Source organism: Helianthus annuus, chromosome 10 (assembly GCF_002127325.2).
Source record: "Helianthus annuus cultivar XRQ/B chromosome 10, HanXRQr2.0-SUNRISE, whole genome shotgun sequence".
Lineage (NCBI taxonomy): Eukaryota > Viridiplantae > Streptophyta > Magnoliopsida > Asterales > Asteraceae > Helianthus > Helianthus annuus.
In genome coordinates, this window is record NC_035442.2 from 117,545,774 (window position 1) to 117,566,820 (window position 21,047).

Genomic DNA, 21,047 nt, shown 5'->3' on the forward strand with positions numbered 1-21,047 from the left:
TCATCTTGTACATGACAAGGTTTGATTCTTCATCTAAGTTGTTCTTGGACTTTTGTTTCGGAATGTATTTATCCAAGAAACACCCATCCTCCTCAGAAGTGTCACAATCCGGTTTAAGCACTTTGTCTACCACACTTTTCACCACATCATTTTGGACACCCTCGTCATTGGAAGACGTAAACGTGACATCAATGTTCTCAGGAAGTTTAACATCACTTTCTTCCTCAATTTCCACCAAACTAGACTGCTTTTTCGTGTAGTTGTCTAAGATTGGCGGTGGAACTTTGTGTAACCCTACACCCGTTCCATCAGAAAACACATCCTCGCCAGCTTTGTTTTTCCCTATAGGTTTGGGAACAATATGTTGCAAAACAAAGCTTGCTGAGCTATAGCTGTTTAACTTCAACTGAATTCTTTCATTTTCAATTTCAGCTTCTTGAACTTTAAGTTTCAATTTAGCAATTTCATCCAGTTGATTGTTAATTGATTCTTCTTTTATTCTCACCACAGCTCTCAGATGTTCGTTTTCTTTAAACGTTTTGCCATTTCGATCATCACTATCTTTGACAATGCTTTTCAATTTTTCAAACTTTTCAGAAATTTGACGGTTTTCAAGAATTAACTTTTCATTTTGACATTTTATTTTCTCACGATCAATTTTATCATTTTAAATTTGAGTTGTTAATTCTTTGATCCGTTCGGTTGAAGCTTTTACAGTTTTGTCACGACCAAGAATCTGATCCTCAACACTTTTAACTTTTGTTGTCAGATTCTTGATTTTCTCATTATTAAGGTACGTGACAGTGCTACAAAAATTGCATTGTTTGGTGCAATTTTTGCAGTCAGCATTTCCATCAATCTTGTTACCTGACACATTTGTTGACACAATTTGACTGACCAGCCCCTTTGACTCAGTAACAGAATTAGGGTCTACCTCGAGTGCTTTCGCAGCTAGCACTTTGTCAGCCATCTTTCCCAGGTTCTCAGCCGTCAACTCCTGCGTAGTATCGATCAAACCTGTATCAACCTGCTTTACTTTCTCAATCTCTTCTTTTTCTTTCATCTCTTTCTCCTCTTTCTCCTTTCTCTCTTTCTCTTTCTCTTCTTCAATCATCTTCTCAGTTTGCGTTCCCCACCACTTGTGCTGCCAATACTCATCATCCTCTTTTATCTCCTTGATGATGGCTTCCATATCGAGTGTGTTGTCATCAATCGCAATGTTTCCATACCGATCAAGATAGCATTCCCTGTCTGGATCCCATCTATTTGCTCGTCTTGCTTCCAGATAAACACGAGAGATCCTCAAGATTCTGTTTTTAGCAATCATTTTTCGATAACAATACTTCTGCTCATCAGTACGATCATCTTTCCATGGAATCGGTTCATCATCATTCGCCATGAATGCGTAACCAACCGCATCTTCTTCCGGTAACACTTCCTTACTCCAATCGTACCCCTCATCATCATAAATCACAGCAAGAGCCCTCGATTTATCTCTATTATCTTCAGCCTGCTTCAATCTAGGCGGCTCGAATTTATTCTGATGATAGATTGCCTTTTTGTAGTAATCATCTCGAAATTGATTCTCTGACTCATCTGCGTACGCCTTTCTGCATTCACGCTTGAAGTGACCCTTCTGCTTACACTTAAAGCACGTCACCTTGGATTTGTCGAACCCCAACTTTGTAGACGGACCACCGATCGTCTTTCTCCCGGTAATTTCCATGAAACGCTGAGCACGTCAAACAGCACTTGCCATTGCCCAACGAATGTCGATAAGCTCCATTTCTTCGGGGTCTATCTGATCGTAATCTTCTTTCGTCAGATTTGTGTTCCCGATCTTACCAGCTACCAACCCTTCATAAGACTCTAGCACAGATGCCAAAAAGACCATCTGTTGCTTAGCCGACTCCTCATCAAAATTCTGTGTGTTCTTTAAATCTATCGCGATATTGCATGAAAACTTCGCATCAGAATGATTTGCAGAAGACGTAGATCCACTATGATAACCACTGTGACTTCCGCTGCTTGGACTGCTTTGACTTTCATTACTTGCTGAAGAAACATTCTCAGCCAAAAATGCAGTTTTTGGAGAAGTAGCTTTCGGCATCAAGCTTTTCGGATAGTACAGATCCAGGTTTTGCTGATAAGATGAGTGATTGACTTTGTATGTTTTCTTCAGTTCTAGCTCATGACTTTCAAGTCTCTCAATCACTAAATCTGGAGTTAATTTTTCAGGAGGAATAGTGTTCTTCAACATCAGTGCGTAATATCTCCAATCCACTTCATCTGGTAATGACTCGAACAGTTTGTCAACAAGATCTTCATCAGAATACGTGATCTTATGTCGTGCAAGTTCCAGCTTCAGATGACCAAACCTTTCAATCATTTTGCAAACCGATTCATTTTTAAGACAACCAAACATGTCAAACTCTTTTCTAAGAAGTTTCGTTTTATTTTTTACAATCTCATTACTTCCTAGACACTTTTTCTTGAGTTTATCCCATAAATCTTTTGCATTGGAGTAGTCTATCAACGAAATGATGTCTTCCCGCACCGACTGAAATAATAAAGCCACACACTTTTGCTCGGCAACAAATCCTTCAATTTCTTCAGCTGATCTCAATGCTTCACCATTCTTCTTTCCATTTGCATATCCGTTTTTCATACTTTTCCAACTTGCAAATGCGAAAGCCATCAACCAGTCTTCGAATTTTGTTGACCACCTACTATAGTCTTCTATAGCCATCAGCTTCGGAGGTTTGTTAAATGTACCAAATGCGCTTTCGGACTCCCAAGCTTCCTTCTTTCTTTCTTTTGGTGGATCCTCGTTCGTATTGCTTGAAGACGTATCGTTATTTCCAGAACTTCCCGTGAAAGCATACATGTCGCTGAAGGGATTCATGAAAATATCATCCATTTTGATTGTACCTGCAAAATCAATCAATACTTAGAAAATTTTTCGAAATTTTTGAAAACAGAACCACAAAAGCGAATCTATCTGTACAAACGACAGATAAGCGAACCCAAACAATGTCACAAAAGCGAATCAGAAACTGTCTTAGAGCGGACCAGTTGATGTCCGTTCGAGCGGACCAGACTATGTTCGTAAAAGCGAACCGTGTTTGTACGTCTGAGCGGACCTGATAAGGTACGTAACAGCGGACCAGAAAGTGTCACAAAAACGGACCAAAATCTCGCGATGTCCGTAAAAGCGGACCACAGTTTTTAACCGATTTTGACCATTTTTAGTCCGAATTTTAGCCTGAGACTTTCTAGGGTTTGTTATTAGTATGTTTTACACGTTATACTCAATTTTTAGACAATTTCAACCGTAGGAACCACTGAAAACCGAAAAAGTATGAGAGAAAGTGAGTAGAAAAGAGAGATTTCTGCAGATATAAGCTGTAGTAGTATGAACTCCTCGTCCTGAGCTCTGATACCACTTGTTGGACCGTTGTTTGACCCTAAAACGTCAGTCAAGGTAGCTCATCATCACATATAAAGGCGGAATCAGTACATATGATGTTACAACAGCTTGTCCTTTCAATTCCACTGCTTTTATTAGCTTTCTGAATGAATTTTGACAGAGTTTCGGCTCCTAAGCACACACATACGCATTACAGATCCGCTGATACAACAACCCTATATATAGGCATGATGGTTCGCTAATATGACATACTGGTTCGCTAATATGACAGGTCATATTAGCGGACCTGTTACATATTGACTTAAAAGCGGACCACTAATGAACCCTATAAGCGGACCTCTACCAAATGACCATAAAAGCGGACCTATGTCTAATTTACATAATATTGACATTTTGACCACCTGTTGACCAATCTTGACCTCAGACTTCTCGTAGACGTAGTCAACAGACATCCTATGCATCAACACAATGTTATGAAGATTGTGAGGTTTGCATAGTCAACATAAAGTCACACTTACCTTAAACTCTCATCTTATTTGTTTTAAATATCTGGATTGAAACATTACTAAGATAAAACTAGATGATACCTTACACTTTCACAACTTTTGTCATCATGCAAATGAGAATTTGACAAAAGGAAAATGAGACTTATAAATTTTCATTCATTATAACCGAAATTCATGAGAAATCATGACATGGTTAATGAGGATGATTTTTTATCTACTCTCATTCTAAGTGATTTTAAATCATGACGTTACAGCCCTAAATATTACTTGGCTTAAGGAATAAGTATGGGTCCATCATAAGTTATATTTCATTAACATTCGTGGAACTTATTCCAAATAGAATATTCAGACATAATTCATTTATCAATTAAAGACTATCTGCTTGTATCTAAATTAGTCTCATATGGCCCATGGTCTTAAAGAAATCTATTCATATATGTGCTTAACATGATTTCTATTAAATATGTCCATAAGTTTCTTATGACATCTGGACATTAAGGAAATCAAATAAAGTCTAACGTATATGTGATAGGTTCCCACGTCACGTAGCTCATTGAAACTTCTCTTGTAGCATTCTAGAGATATTAAAGATCAGTGAGAGCATTAAGTGTCTTAATAATAACTTGCAATAGTTGCAAGAGGTGGGGGAGTGAAAATTTTACATTACCTAAATTACACCTCTTGTACAAGACACTGCTCCATCTTGACACTGTTCTATCATAACTTGTCTCCTTAAAATCTAATGCCACTCTTACAAAAGTTTCATTGTTGCTTAATTGTGGGTACACTTAGATTTCCTACCTAAACTAACATAATCCTCAAACAAGAGAAATCACAACGACTAACGTCATTAACTTGTTTCTCTATTAGAATTTGTTGGTCGTTAAAATATTGACCCTAAGCATGCTGAGTTCTTAAAGATTTCTAAGGTTAGTGGGAGCAGTCAAAGTCCTTATCATGACTTGCAAGGAATACAAGAGGCGGGGGGAAGAGTGTCATTAAATTTCACTCCGAATTTAACTCCGATTACACCTCTTGTACACCATACTCCACGAACTCTTACAAACTTAGAATCCTGAAAATGATAGCAACCTAACCAAGATCTAATCCATAAAACTGAAACTTCTAATAAACCCAATAATCAACTCAGGAGGTCATCTATGTTTAAAAACCTACTAACTTTGATGATTACATAACCTCCCTAACTGAAGTTGAAATGGATTTTGGAAAAGTTTACTGATCCAATCTCTTCTAATTAAGCCATTAGTGTCAATCAATCTTCTAAATGGAATAAAACAGTTTTCTATTAAAACTGATTTTATGTGTTCGTATAACGTTTGGGATTTGATTGAATTACCTTAGAGTGTTCATAACTAAACCAAATCCTAATATATAAACGTTAAGACACTAAGAAGTATGATTGATTGTCAAAGGTTATACTTAGGAAGAGATAAATTATCAAAGATTTATTTGACGATCATCACTGTTCTAGTAGCTTATAATAGTTTAAAGCTACATTAGATTAACATTAAAAATATTTTTCCCTAACAAATGGCTGACATATTAACAATTTCATAAAACAACCTGAAAGTTCCAAACTGAAGGTTAAAGAACACTATATTTGTAAGCCAATAAAATCCATGTATGGGTTAATGCAAACATCATAATGTGATGAAATCTTAACGTAATTATTTTCATCAAGAATCAAGTGGATTAATGTACCTACCTCAAAATGAGTGGGAGCAACTAAAATAAACTTGTCTATATAGATGACATTCTTTTGACAAGTATATGTTACATAAGTCAAAGCATTGTTAACACAAACTTTGATATAATAGATGTCAGTGATATCTCTTACGTGATAGATATCATAACATACTGAGATAGATCCAATGGGACATTAGTTCCATTCCATAAGTTTAACATTAAATGGGTCCTTACATATGTAACAAAATACTGCTATCCTTTAGAGGATAATAGGATAAATAAGATTATTTCCTTACGCTTCATTAATTGAAAGTTTTATGTAAGTTCAAGTCTATACTCGTTTAGATATTACTCATATTGCAACACACTAGATATGTCTAGATAAACGTGAAGCATCTAATAGAGTATTACAATATCTTTAAAGGAAACGAGAGGCTATAATTTAAAGAAGAAGTGAGAACTCAAACCAGTTGATTACTCTAACTTTGTAATATTCAAAGATGATAAAATGTAATTTCGGGTATATTCTTATGTCAGCAGACAAAACATATCTCACGGAGGAGTCATAATAAACTGATAATAACAACCTAAGTTATAACAACATAATATAGTCACTAAATGTTGTTGGAAATTTATCAGTGGACTCATAAGTTTATTAACTCATTATAATTAATATATTGAAGACTTATTGTGATAAAGTCAGCTACCATTTCGAGAGGTGCTGCATTAAATTTCGATACACAATTAATTATTCGTTTATGAACGAATTGAGGAAACTAAATATTTGTATCGAATACATTCGTGATATGCTTAAGGATCCTATAACTGAAGGTCTATTACCCATAAGTCTTATTAAGAGAGCTCATAAAAGAGACGGGTTTTAATTGATGACCATGTACAACTGCGTATCGTACTATGAATGACTAATTATTAATTAATTTTCCTCATCAGTTTGATTTTGTATGCCTCTAACATATGTTCTGCCGGTGTAATGACATATAGACAATTGTAAATACAAATCAAACGTTAAAGGGCTTACTTATTTTGATCATAACTGTTAGGTTTTAAATTGAGGCTGTAGTATGATTAATGGGGGTCCAGAGTCGAATAATGATTCAACGGCTGTATTTCTCTGCTACGGTTCTTGGTTTAAAGCTAAAATGAGTATTAACTTCTGATCAGACTTATCTAATACTCATGATAAATGATTACTCGGCTAAGTGGGAGAATGTAAGATTAAATATTTTATTTATATATTTAATCTAGTAGCCATCATTATCATTTATATAATATAGATCAAAATATATAAAACCTATAATATAATTAGTTGGTAGTTGTTGATGAGCCATATTACCCTAATTAACTAATTGGGTTTCCCCTTGGGTGTATATAAGGAGATTACTAGAGAGGGATTAGGGTTAGACCCTCATAACATCACACTAAAATCGCCCTCCTCTCTCTCCATTACTACGAGTTCTTCAACCCTAAAGAACTCGGTACTACCATCAAGAAGATACATCCTAAAGGGGAACCGAATCAATCTGACGAACATGACGTCTAGTTCATTCTCTGATGTGGTTACTGGCTCACCAGGTACACAATCATTATTTGTTTTCCATCACATGTTTATTGAATTGATCAACATATACATCGGATAACTGTAGTACACTCCATTAAGCAAGTTTTTTTTATGCTTTTGTACTACACTAAGATGACTGAAGTTCTAGCAGCTATTACAATTTACAAAGTTATGGTATGTATTATCATTGACCATTATTTTTCTAATAGCTTTCGTGCTTGCCCTGTGCTTCCGCTGGTTTCCTTCGTGGAGTTTTTTCTAGCTTTTTCTTCAAAATTGGTTCGCTTCAAACATTGTTAAGGTAAATTTGATTTTGTTTTTAGCCTTTAATTTCGTGTAAATTGTTGCGTTGTTTGTTAGAATGAAATCATTTTCTTTTAACATTTGTTGTTTGGCATTCGAACATCTAATTCCTAAACTACAATTTCTTTAAACTTTGCTTTTATGTTGCATGACCATTTTTACATGATCTCAAGTTTTAGAGTATGTTGTATATGTTTTCAAAATAAAAAAATGCTTCAAAATGTTTTGTGTATTTTTTAGAAAGGATAAAAGATCAGAAGTTCGAATAATTGAAGTTGTAATGTTTTTCGCTTGACCGACTGTATGGTCAGGTATACTCAACACTTGTTCAAGGAATTTGCCAATATAGGATTCTACACAAGAACATTTTAAAAAGAAAATATATGGTGGTAAAAAGCCCACTACTTTTCTTTATGAATATGCAAATGAGAATTTAAACAACATGATTAAATTCTAACTTATCTGATTTTCGGATGTTTGTGAATATGCAAATGAGACAAGACCCAAGAGTTACTCTTGTGTGAAGATGAGGTCTTGATGATGGCCAATTTTTTTAATAGACATGATTGGTATATCCGTCTAAAAGCACATCCTTGTCATTTGAATTTATGCTTCTTGAATCTCCCTTGGATTCTTTGTAATTATTTTACTAGATGTATCTTTCATGTGGAGAGTATGTAATTATGTTCAAGATTTGTGAATTGGCAGTGGTAATTTTAGGTTACATTGGCAACTGCAAGGAATAATAATGGAGCCTCAACAACTTAAACAGAGCTAGAGCCAGCTAGAACAGCACAAGGTGCTCCAATGTGGTTGCAAAAGAGCTAGAGCCAGCTAGAACAGCACAAGGTGCAAAAAAATGGAATGATCCTTGCACTATAAATGTAGTTTTTGTTTTCGTATGTAAATGTAGAATTGGCTCTTTTGTTTACCACTCTTCTTTCGTAACAAGAAATCTAATGATCCTCATGATACTAAATATTATGTGTAACTAAGAATTGCGTCTTAACTCGTAGGCTCCCAGCCGAATCGCGGAGGAGTTTATATTACATTACATAAACCACCATGTTTGGCCATTAAACCAATTAATGGATTCTTATTTATGTTTCAACTTTCAACCATTTAGTAAAAAATATTGGCCTTACACTGCCACCATCATTTCTGTCAACAAAGTCAGGCTCTCGTGGACGATAATTTCAACTGCATCTTGATCATGGTGTTGCTTTTTCCAGCGTATTTTCGTTATGTAAAAAAGACGTGAGTTTTTTGAGGGTGTCTGGCCTAGCTTTTGGTGGATTTAACAACTTATTAAGACTCATAATTAATAAGAGGCAACTTATTCTTGTAACAATTTAACAACTTATTGACATATAATTAATAAGAGGAAAATGGTGGATTTTTAGAGGAGAGGCAAGTTGGTGGATTTAATAAGTTGGTGGAAGTTGGTGGATACAAATTAATACGTTGGTGGAAGATCAACTATTAATTAAATATCCGTCTACATTTTTTGGTCCCTATTTAATAAGTTGGTGGAAGAGGCAAGACGTTGATAGATACATATAAAATATAAGTTATGTAATAATATGTAACCATGCCCGTTTTGATCCTTTTACTAACATAAGCTAAATAAAAAAGCTAACACAGACACTTAAAAAGAGCTTATCAACTTGTAGAATATAAGCTAATCCAAACACTTAAAAATAGCTTATCAAATGATGGAAAATAAGCTATAAGATACTTTAAAATATAAGCATAAGCCAAAAAATAAAAGCTAGGCCAAACACCCCCTTGTCATACATATGAAAGAGAAGACGGTGGCAGGGGCGGACGTAAAATCACGAAAATCATCCCTACTGGCTACTGCCCCTTGATTTCTAAATTGTTAATCTTTTAAATTTTAAACCCAATATTTGAAGAACAGAAGAAGAACGCCGCGTTTTCCGATAACCATAAAGCTAAACAGTAATGCTAAACTGTAAAATGGGTCGTTTGTACGTTTTTAGAGACCCTAAGCGAACTATGAAGTAGGGACCCTAATTTCGTTGATAAACTCTCCTCCAATCCCGAGGCAATTGGTGATTGCCCTTACTTTTTTCGTCTAGTGATAGCCGTTAGCCTAGAAATTGAAAGCAGGTTGTGATGGGAAGTGGGAACGATGATTGCGGCTGTATTTAGGGGCTTTAGGCTGCTAAATATTGATGATTGGGTCGATGGTTGTTGTGTTGTAATAGTTCGAATTCAAGGCGAAATAGGTTTTGAAACTTGACCTTTGTTTGCTAAACAATATTTATTTTGGACTCGCTGAATGAAAAATCAGTTTTGTTTTGAAATAAACGTATTTATTTGGGCCTAATACATACATATAGTATATATAAAAAAATTAAAAATTTGGAGGCCCTTATTTTTTGGTAGCCATAGGCCCGTGCCTAGATTGCCAAGCCTATAGAGCCGGCCCTAACTGTAAAATCTAAACTATAAACCTTAAAAGCTAAACTCTAAACCTTAAAGCTAAACCCTAAATACTAAAGCTAAACTCTAAAGCAAAACCCTATAAGACCCTAAAAGTCAAACCCTAATATATTTAAGGTTTAGGGGTTAGAATTTAGAGTTTAGGGTTAAGAGATCTTAGTTAGGGTTCGACGAGTCGGTTCCAACACCGCTGAAATGAGTCCAATTAGAGTTTGTTTGAGTCGTTTCCCAACACTTCCTCACTTTTTTAATGTTCAACGATAAATCTTACACTATATATATATATATATATATATATTGAGGATAAGAGATTAATAATTTAATAATATTCTACAAATTAATTAATATAGTTTACAAAAAAGATTCAAGGTTCATCTCAAACATGTCAATCAAAACAATCATAAGTCTGTTTCATGCCAGCTTTGGCTGTTCAGGTGGGTTTAATTTGTGCCTTGGTAGTTACACTAGTACAAACTCAAATACTATTATTGATACTATTATTGTTACTGTAAATTTATCTATTATTGTAATCATTAATTGTTATTATTATAAATAGTTATACTACATTATGTTTGGCCATTAAACATGGTTCAACCAATTCTAGTGAATATTTTAACCCCTGACTTAAATTATTAGCCTTTCTTTTTAGCATGGCAGGTGTTTGTTAAAATGCCTCAAAAAGATGAACAGTTCAATAATTTTGATCACAAATTGATTAAATTGCATCTTACGATGACTTCCATTATCTTTTCATGAATCTGAACAACTTATAACCCACCAAAAGAATAAAACACCCAATCATATCCTCACATTTAGTGAGTGTTTCAAGTCTCCCACATGAAGCACATGTTGCCCCAATGCAACCTTTTTGTTGCCAACTTCATCAACCAAACTCAAGTCCTTGCACACATCCACACCGAACCGGACCACGCTTTGTTGTCTCGGTGCCAAATGCACCTTCTGGAACCCCAACAAATGCTTCTGGGGCGCACCATGGACCGCTGGAGGCGACGAAAACAAGAACACTGTATGGCTTCCACCCATTGTCCCATTGTTTGTCACCCGCAAATGAATGTTAAATGCTAAGTTCTTGCACGTTTGCTCGACTGTGTCGATCGACTTACATTTAGATGATCGGCATTCGTGTCCTTCCTCTAATGGGACGGACACAAGTTTAGGCGCTTCAACGAGGTGGTGATTGAATTTTGAATAGCTTAGACCGTCACCGAATGTATAAACCGTGTCTCCTGTGTAAAACCGGTAGGTTCGGCCCGGGTAGCCTGTGGCCGGGTCGGGCCGCATGTTCATATTGGTCATGTTCACCTTTTCTGTGTATGATTGTGGGTACCATGACATGGGTAGTCTTCCACTCGGGTTATACTCCCCGAATACGATATCAGCTAGTGCCGCGCCACCAGCTTCGCCAGGGAACCCGACCCATAAAATGCTGGTGATTTTCGGGTTCTCTTTGGCAAACTGGACGTCCATTCCCCCTCCGGACATTATTACAAGAATGACCGGGCCTTTAGATACACTTGCAACCTCGGTAATCAAGAGGTTTTGTTGGCCCGGAAGGGTAATGTCGATACGGTCTCGACTCTCGGCCTCTATAGATAGATCACTACCCATTACTAAAACCACAGCATCTGCTGCAGCCGCTACTTTCTTCGCTTCGTCTACTTGTGCTGTACCGCACGCAACATTTGCACACCCGGCCTGGTATACTGTTGCCACTGAGGCTGTCAGTCCTTGAAGGGGTGTTGTATATTTGCAAGGGGTACCTGCATTTACATTAGAAAATGTTAAAACAAAAATGACCCATTTTGACTAGATTTGACTTTTGACCCGCTACCCAAATCGCCATATTACCTTAAATAAATGTTAAACAAAAACGACATGTTTTGACCAGAACATGATTTGACTTTTGACCTGCTACCCAACCCGCCACATTACCTTATAAAAAATGTGTAAAAAGTTTACCCGTTTTGACCAGAACCTGATTTGACTTTTAACGCGCTAACCAACCTGCCACATTACCTTAAAAAATGTTCAAACAAAAATGACCAGTTTTGACAAGAACCTAATTTGACTTTTGACCTGCTACATTACCTTCATAGTTGCCGATCATGGTCTTTGTGACATTGGCGTTAGGCCCGATCACAGCTAGTGACTTAATGGCTGTTGGAGAAAGAGGCAAGGATCCAACACTGTTCTTAAGCAACACAATTCCTTGTCGAGCTGCCTCACGGGCTAGCTCCTGGTTAGCCGGTGTGCACACATCTTTCGGGCCGAGTTTCCCATAGATTTGCTTGCTTGGGTTACCATCAAAGAACCCAAGTCTCATAAGTGTTGCAAAGTTGTTAGTAACCGCCCTATCGACCTCAGATTCTTTCACCAAGCCCGCTTTAATGGCAGCTTCCGTGTGTTGCCCCAAGAAGTTCCCACAGTTGAGATCCAACCCTGCTATTAACGCATCGGCTGCAATTTTCTCGGGAGTATTCTCCCAATGCTGATTCTTGAACATCACATCTAGCGAATCGCAGTCTGAACTTATATATCTGTGTAGATAAAAGAATTACAGTTTTAGTAGTTATAAAACAATCTTAGGTGCATGGTCTTTAGGACCTTTCTAATGGACTGGCCTTTTTTTGAGCCAGGCCCAAGACTGAATGTGCATCTCTAGAGTCCAGTCTCAACTTTGTTAGTAAAATGAATGCAAGTAAGAGTGTTTTGTATTTTACCCGTTTAACTTCCACTCGCCCCGAATAACACCAGTTAGAAGATCCGGGTCACCACAAGTTGGCTTGCCATTGACTTGATTGTAAGAACACATAACACTTGCAACATTACCATCCAAAACACAGCTCTTGAATGGTGGTTGATATGTATCATCCATATCTTGTTTTGTAACCTATCAAAATTTTTTTTAGAAAAACTTATAAATGTTTCTATGAGTTGTTTGTACTTAAATGTTACAAAATAGACGGGTTGGGCCACACGTCAAATTGAATTTGGGCCTAAGCAGGCCGGGTCAGGTCAACCCACAAAACCTTTAATATCAACCTTTTATTAAATGTTTATATTTTAAACAACAAAATAGTTTTTTTTTTTTTTTAATGGCTAACGTTGCACACCATAGGGATTGAACCCCTGACCTCTCCTATTCTAAGTTCTATCTAAACTCACCAACACCACTGGGCTATTCCCAAATAGATAAACAACAAAATAGTTAAGTGTGATTATATTAAAAACCCTTTGAGCGACTTTTGACCTGTTTGACCTGTTAAGATTTTTTAATATTAGAAGCTATATAAATGTACATACCACAGCATTAAAATTGTATCGTTCAATGCCTTTCCAGTTATCAACATCATAAGCCGTGTAATGCTTACAACAAGCCCCGACTTTGAGGCGATCTTTATCACCATCATCTCGTTCTTGTAAACCTTGAACATACGCCGCTCCATATTTACTTGTTAGGGTCGGGTCTTCACCCGGGGTTTCTTGGCCCCTACCCCACCTCGGATCACGAAAAATATTAATATTAGGAGACCAAAACGTTAGTCCTGCCAAACCAACATTATACATTGCTCTAGCTTCAGTTGAAACCACCTATAGTCATAATAAATAAGAACCACATTTAGATCAGAGTTAATGTTATTGTTGTTGTTGGTTGTACCTTATAATGTCTTAATGGTGTAATAATAATAGTTAATAAATACATAAATGAACTAGTGGTAGGTTAGCCTCTTTCAAATTCTTGTATAGATGTTTAAACTTAAGAAGCTTCTAAGGGTAAGCGGGGTGTAAGCGGCAACCGAGATCGGGGACACCATTTGCCGATAGGTAATGCACCGCCATTCATGCGGTTACCCATTTCGGTGAGGTGGTTCCGGGGTTCAGTCACCGAACAAGAGAGAGAGAGATGGTGGGCCCCATGGCTGTAACAACCAATCAATATTTTGTTTTTTTTTTTAATAAAAAAACAACTCCCCTAAGAGGGGTGCACCCCGTACGTTTGTGGACAAGAGGGGAGTTATAGAGGGGAAATGACATGGCAACGTATGATTGGGTTAAAAAAAAATTTCACTCACCTAATTAGGGGTGCACCCCCTTCACCCTAATGTTAGGTTTCCTTTATATTTTGTCTACACATCTAGAATCGAGTTTCCGACCAGTTAACGTTTATTAAAAAGAAAGAGACATGTATAATGGTCATATTATAAATTATATTATTAAAAAAAGTGGTTCAAATATGTATAAAGAAGAAAAAAAAGTGAAGTATACCATTATATGAACAAAGTTAAATCAATAATTATAGATATTTTTTGATACATTCTTGTATGATATACATTTACAAGGTGAAGCAGGCTGAAGAATCTTATCCTCTTGTTATTTTACTTTTCGAAAAAGATACCCAACACTTAACAAAGGAAATATCCCTTTTGAAATTGAAGTTAAACAAAAATAAACTATTCACATAAAGCACTAAATCCTAAAAATAAAAACAAAAAGGAAATTATTTTCAATGGCACAAAATGCCTGCCTGGCTCCACCAGCTAAAGTAGCTACAAGACACTGGTCTCGCTATCAAACATTAATATTATTAGTTTATTTATTGGTAATATGTTATATGCATGTTATTGGACAAAACATACATCAAAAGCATTTTAATTGACCTTGATAATTACAAAGAACCAGATCTTTATTATATATTTTAAATAACATTATCGGTATACCCACCTCAAATCTTTGAATCCAAAAACATTGAATTATTAGGCTAAATAAAGTGATAAATAATTGGTTTTATATCATCCAAACTTTAAATTTATATATATCCTGAAAACTTACATAAGATGGTATTTATTCAAAAACTAAAAGATATACTCGATACTTAAATTTGTTTTTTTTTAACGGCAAACGAAAGATTAAACGTAACAAATTAAAAAAATTATTACTATAACTTTTTTTAACGGCAAACGATAGATTAATGTGACATACCTGTCCAATGGTCTTGAACAGTGTCTCATTAAACGATGCGGCGGTTAGGATGACTTGAGGGAAGCTAGTGGCTCCGGGGACCAGACTGGAGAAGTGGGTCCCCGGACCCACGTACGAAACACCGTGCAACGCCTCAGACCACCACTCGTACTTGGGTATCCCGAGCCGATCAATGCTGCCAGCATTATTAACCAAATTCACAATCTTCTCCTGCAATGTCAGCCTTTTGACAAGATCATCAACCCTGGTTTGCACATCCAGTGATGAGTCACAGAAGGTGAAGTTTTTCAAGCCGGGGTTGTTGTCGATATCGCAGGCGAAAACGGGGTTGTTTTGGGCTGAGACATTGGGATGGAATAGGATGAAGATGGCTAGAATGGCAAAAACAGAGGATGCAGCTCTGTTTTTGGATGCCATCTTTGGTGTGGATGGGTTTGTGGGTTTGGGTTTATTTAATAGGGAAAGGGGTTTGAAACACATGTTGTATTGTAGCAACCCGTGATGGTGGGGGAATCAAGTGGGAGGGCTTTTTTCCAAGACACTGACACAGAGCCCGTGAAAGATTGTGTATTTGTGTTAGTTGAGGTTACAAAAGTGGTCCCTTGGGTATGTATCATCTAAGCAAATACAACTCTAAATGAATTGAATTTAGATCGAGATAATTAGATTAAACTTGTGGCTGTTTGTTTCAGCTCTTTTAACGAGTTTTTACTGGTTCAGACTTCTTACTGGTTTAGCACTTACGTTGTGTTCTCGAGTTTCATTTAATGAAGGAAAATCCACTTGGGAATAGCCCAGTGGTGTTGGTGAGTTTAGATATAGCTTAGGATATGAGAGGTCAGGGGTTCAATCCTCATTGTGTACAACGTTAGCCATTCAAAAAAAAAAAAAAAAATTAATGAAGGAAAAGAAAGGATGTGGAAGGATGTCAAAAAAAAAGTCGTGTTTCAGAGTTTTTTAAGAGATGAAAATGAGAGAAATGGAAGGAAAACTTATATGTTTTTCCTTCATTTTTAATGCTTCTAAATTGAAGAGATTTGGAAGGAAATGATTTTTAATACATAAAATCTTATTTTTCTTTCCATTCCCTTCGAACTCGGGAACACGATAGTTAATTAACAATTTCCATTCTACTCCTTTTTTTCTATAATTAATTTTTTTTCTTTTCTTTCGTTTATTAAACTCGAGAACACAACGTTAATGATTCAGACTGTTTGTTTTGCGAGCAGATGTTTGAATGATTCAGTCATTTGCTTCTGAATTGTTAAGCATTATACCGAGTCTGAATGGTTAAGAGCTCTTATCTGAATTAGTCAGATATTTACTTCTAAATGATTAAGCATTATACTAGCTCTTAATAGTTTAGATCTTTTACTGATTTAGCATTTAATAATTAAGAAGGTCCCAAACAGCCACTTAAGATAGGGGTAAAAAAACTAAACCTATCAACAAAGGAGAATTATAGATAAGGATCAAATGAGTCTTAAGAAATTTTGGGATCGAGTTCATAAAATATTAAATAATTTTGAAAATCTTAGATTATATGAAAATTTTGGTAAAGAAAAAGTGAGAGGGGTAGAATTTACAAATAATATAAAGAGTGGGGGCTACTGTGTAAATGAGATCTGTGAGTGAAAGTTGGTGGGCGGCTGTTTTTATCGGCTTCGTTCCGCCAGCGATGGATAAATGATCAAACACGGGAGTGTGACACAGTAAAAAAAACTTTTTTCATCCACTCACAACAAATTTCAGATTCTTATTTTAAAGCATTATGAAAAATACTAATACTTTTAATAATATTAATTAAGTAGACTAAAATAAAACTTAAGTCTCAAGATTGGGTAGTTTCATTTAATTTAGACTGGTGGAGGACGTCCTCTGCCCGTCGACCTCCGGCGCTGGACCACCTCCTCACTCCCTCAGGTCTGTCATCGTCTCCAACGTCCTCCTGCAACTGCTCTCGACGACCCCCCAACATACATACATACATACATACATACATACATACATACATACATACATACATACATACATACATACATACATACATACATACATACATACATACATACATACATACATACATACATACATACATACATACATACATACATACATACATACATACATACATACATACATACATACATACATACATACATACATACATACATACATACATACATACATACATACATACATAGCCCATCCCCACACCCTAGGTCCATCTCTTTTAGGCTCATCCCCACACCCGCTGACGTGGACGTCTACGCAGAGTCGTCTTCGAAAACTCTCAAAATAATTTAGGACTCGGGCGAAATAAAACACTAGGCCCAAAATTGTTGTGAGGGGAAATGAATTAAAAAAAGTTAAACGTAGTGGACCCAAGCCTTAAACTTGAGACCTTTACATTATAGTAAATTTTATGTACAACAATTCTATATCTATAAAAGCTTATAAAAACTTTTCGGGCCCTTTAAAAATTTGGGCCTCAAGCGACGACACGAATTGGCCGACCCAAGAGCTGGCTCTGCATCTACGTGGCGAGTCGTCCTTTAAAGACTATCCTTCACACCCCATAGTCTTAGATTATGGTTTGACTTTAGTTTCTTCATTAATAAAATACGTATTTAGTAAATATAGTTAATTTATTTCAAATATGGGGTTTCAGTTATTAGTAACGTGTTAAAACGAGTAGGATAAACACTCATTGACAAGGTTAAATCAAACTATTATACGTTTTATATGTGTCAAAAATCAAAATAAATTAGATCCGATATACTGTCACCAACAACATGGATTTTCAAAATAATAAAATTGTATAAATAAAAACAAAAAAATTTTATGCGAAGTGTACAAAATTAGAGTTGTTGGTCTCAGTTATATGATGATGGACAAATTGAAAATAACATAAAGTCAAAATTGGTTAAAGGTAAAAAAATGGACAATGTGCAAATGTTGAGTTTATTATTATCATAATTTTTTTTACGTAAATCTAGTTTCTAACACTATTTTTAAAGACTTAATTACACAAATGGGTCCTATGGTTTATACCTAATTTCGTCTTTGGGTACTAACTTTTTTTAACAGGTTTAGGTTCTATGGTTTCAATTTTGTAACGTCTTTAGGTACTAACACTAAAATTAGTTAATTAATGACTAAAATACCGTTGCTTTTTTTTAAGTTTATCAATGTAACACATTTGGGTACTAACACCTAATTTTATTTAAGTTTAAATCAATTTTACAAAATCTATTTATTTTTTTTTTAATCTTTTTATTATATCTCTTAATTAACATAAAGTCTATTTATTTTTTTATTTTCATATTTTTATTAAATTTCTTATTTAACATAAAACCTACTTGTTACACCAGTATTTTTTTTAAATAGATTTTTTTAAATAAAATCTACTTGCTATATAGTTTTATGTAAATTAAATTTCTTACTCGTTTTAAATAATGTAAACCTTACTCGTTTTCAATTTTGAATATATATAATTGATAATAATAATAATAATAATAATAATAATAATAAATATCTTTCATTTAAAAAAAATTTAAGCCATTTTTAACTCGTTTTTTTATTCATTTACATTTTACTATTTTAGAAAGATATTTAATTTACATAAAATCTACTAGTTGCACCAGTAAAATCTACTAGCTATATAGTTTTATGTAAATTAAATATCTTTTTAAAAAAAACGAGTTAAAAAAAGGCTTAAATTTTTTTAGTTTTATCTAAAATAGCTAGCTATATAGTTTTATCTAAAATACCTAGCTATATAGTTTTATGTAAATTAAATATCTTTCTAAAATAGTAAAATGTAAATGAACAAAAAAACGAGTTAAAAAAGGGTTAAATTTTTTACATGAAAGATATTTATTATTATCAATCATTTCAATCCAAAATTCAAAACGAGTAAGGTTTATATTATTTAAAACGAGTAAAAAAATTTAATTTATATAAAATTATATAGCTAGTAGATTTTATTTAAAAAATCTATTTAAAAAAAAATACTGGTGTAACAAGTAGATTTTATGTTAGATAAGAAATTTAATAAAAATATGAAAATAAAAAAAATAAATAGATTTTATGTTAATTAAGGGATATAATAAAAAGATGAAAAAATAAATAGATTTTGTAAAATTGATTTAAACTTAAATAAAATTAGGTGTTAGTACCCAAATGTGTTACATTGATAAACTTAAAAAAAATGCAAGGGTATTTTAGTTATTAATTAACTAATTTTGGTATTAGTACCCAAAGGTGTTACAAAATTGAAACCATAGAACCTAAACCTGTTATAAAAAAAGTTAGTACCCAAATGCGAAATTAAGTATAAACCACAGGACTCATTTGTGTAATTAACTCATTTTTAAAGCTCCGATATTTTTTATGTAAGTTTTTATTTAAAAACGCGTGTATATATATCACATTAAATCAAGAATATTATTACTATAATCAATTTCACGAAGTTTTAAATATATAACACTAGGTTAGAACCCCGTGTATCACACGGGTTGAATAAATGTAATTTTATATACTAAATTAAAACAATTATTTTTTTTAAAAACTCGTTTATTACACTGGTTGAACAAATGTAATTTTATATATTAAATAATAAAAAAATTATATCTCTAAGAACCCAATAATGTTAAAATTAGTGCAATTTCACTTTTGTCCTCCGAGCATCCACACATATACATTATATGCGCATACCGCAAGCGGGGCGAATCTATACTATGTAATAAAAAAAGTTATATCCTTAAAAACACCATGTATTACACGAGTTAAATAAATGTAATTTTGTATAGTAAATAATATGTTATTGGATTCGTTTAAAAAGCATAAATTTGGTTCGGTTTAAAGTTTGATCTAATGTCTAATAAGTTATTTTATATATTTGTTTGTATTTTAAATTTTTTATGAGCGTATTATTGTTTTTTTAAGTTTAAAATTACTGTTTTGTGTTATTATTTAAAAAATCTTTAATTTATAATTTAAATTTGAAGATAATATATTATTACATTAAATAGAATGATTCTATCCGACATTCAAAGTAAGATAAGATTTAATATTAATTGATTATTTATTATTTATTTAATTGATATAAGATAAGTATGAAAATGCAGGAAATTAAAATGTAGACGCTTTCAATGAGTGACACGTGTCTCAAAGTTGGTTTCTTTTATTATATAGTATAGATTATTGATTATGTTTATTTACAACGATTCACTAAACTAGTTACAATAATATGTTTTTCTAATTCATTTTCTTAACAATTTAATTTAAGTTGTTCAATTACAAAGACTCATCTAACTTGTTACAATAGTTTGTTTTCTTAATCATTTTCTCACTATGGTGATTTAATTTGTTCAATTAAAATGATTCGTCTAAACTAGTTATAACAATGCGTTTAAACCATTACAATGGTTAATCTAAACCACATGTAACTTAGTAGACACCAGGGGCAAAGGTTAATGGTGGCCCGGGATGCCCCAACCTCCACCGATTTTTCAGTTGTAGTGTTAATTTTAACGAAAAATTGTTTTAGTGTAAAATTTAGATTTTTAAGAGTCCGGCCCCAACCGATTTAAATTTTGAAAGTCTAGCTCCAACCGAGTTTTCGTTCAAACTCCGTAAGTGGTAGTTATATATAATCATAAAAATTGTTATTAAGGCAACTAGCCGGTTTCTTAAATATAGTAATTTATAACTATTTTTTAAATATTACTTTAGTTTTTTTAATTCATGTCTCTTCAGCTATTGTTGGCAAAAAATCGTACTTCTACAGTTCCTACATATATGTGACCTTAGCTTAGACCACCCTCGTTACGTATAACAATGTACAAGTATTACCTCATGCAAGGTACAAGCCATCAATGCGTATTTGACCAACGCATGAAAAGTTTTTGTAAGTTTTTCAAGTCTTAATTTATACAATTATTAGGTGTATATTAGATATTTTACATAGTGTTATCTAAAGATATTTTTTTAAATGTCTTCGATCCAGGGGCGCAGCTATTAAGGGGTCGGGGGGGGGGGGGGGCTA

At 34.2% G+C, this 21,047-nt stretch overlaps 1 protein-coding gene and 1 long non-coding RNA gene across 3 annotated transcripts; one reads left to right on the top strand and one right to left on the bottom strand.

Annotated features, from left to right (window-relative positions):
* The first annotated feature begins 7,083 nt into the window (after window positions 1-7,083).
* Window positions 7,084-8,456, top strand: LOC110884956. 2 transcript variants are annotated; one of them, XR_002561770.2, is made up of 3 exons: window positions 7,084-7,236; window positions 7,432-7,523; window positions 8,234-8,456. It is a non-coding gene; the product is annotated as an uncharacterized LOC110884956 (long non-coding RNA). The 2 variants fall into 2 exon arrangements; XR_002561769.2 differs by lacking the exon at window positions 7,084-7,236 and having other exon boundaries at window positions 7,343-7,523.
* A 2,223-nt stretch (window positions 8,457-10,679) lies between these two features.
* Window positions 10,680-15,516, bottom strand: LOC110884954 (beta-xylosidase/alpha-L-arabinofuranosidase 2). The gene is made up of 5 exons (XM_022132642.2): window positions 14,996-15,516; window positions 13,319-13,606; window positions 12,736-12,905; window positions 12,104-12,552; window positions 10,680-11,775 (listed from the first exon to the last, which is right to left on the bottom strand). The coding sequence occupies exons 1-5, from the start codon at window positions 15,473-15,475 to the stop codon at window positions 10,793-10,795; spliced, it is 2,370 nt and encodes a 789-aa protein (XP_021988334.1). The 5' UTR covers window positions 15,476-15,516; the 3' UTR covers window positions 10,680-10,792.
* Between the last annotated feature and the right edge of the window lie 5,531 nt (window positions 15,517-21,047).

Excerpts from the sequence above, each read along its gene's own strand:
- LOC110884954 (XM_022132642.2), bottom strand. The coding sequence starts at position 15,475 with ATGTGTTTCAAACCCCTTTCCCTATTAAATAAACCCAAACCCACAAAC. Across the intron at positions 13,607-14,995 it reads TGTTCAAGACCATTGGACAG|GTGGTTTCAACTGAAGCTAG; the intron begins GTATGTCACATT and ends TTATGACTATAG. Across the intron at positions 12,906-13,318 it reads GATACAATTTTAATGCTGTG|GTTACAAAACAAGATATGGA; the intron begins GTATGTACATTT and ends AAATTTTGATAG.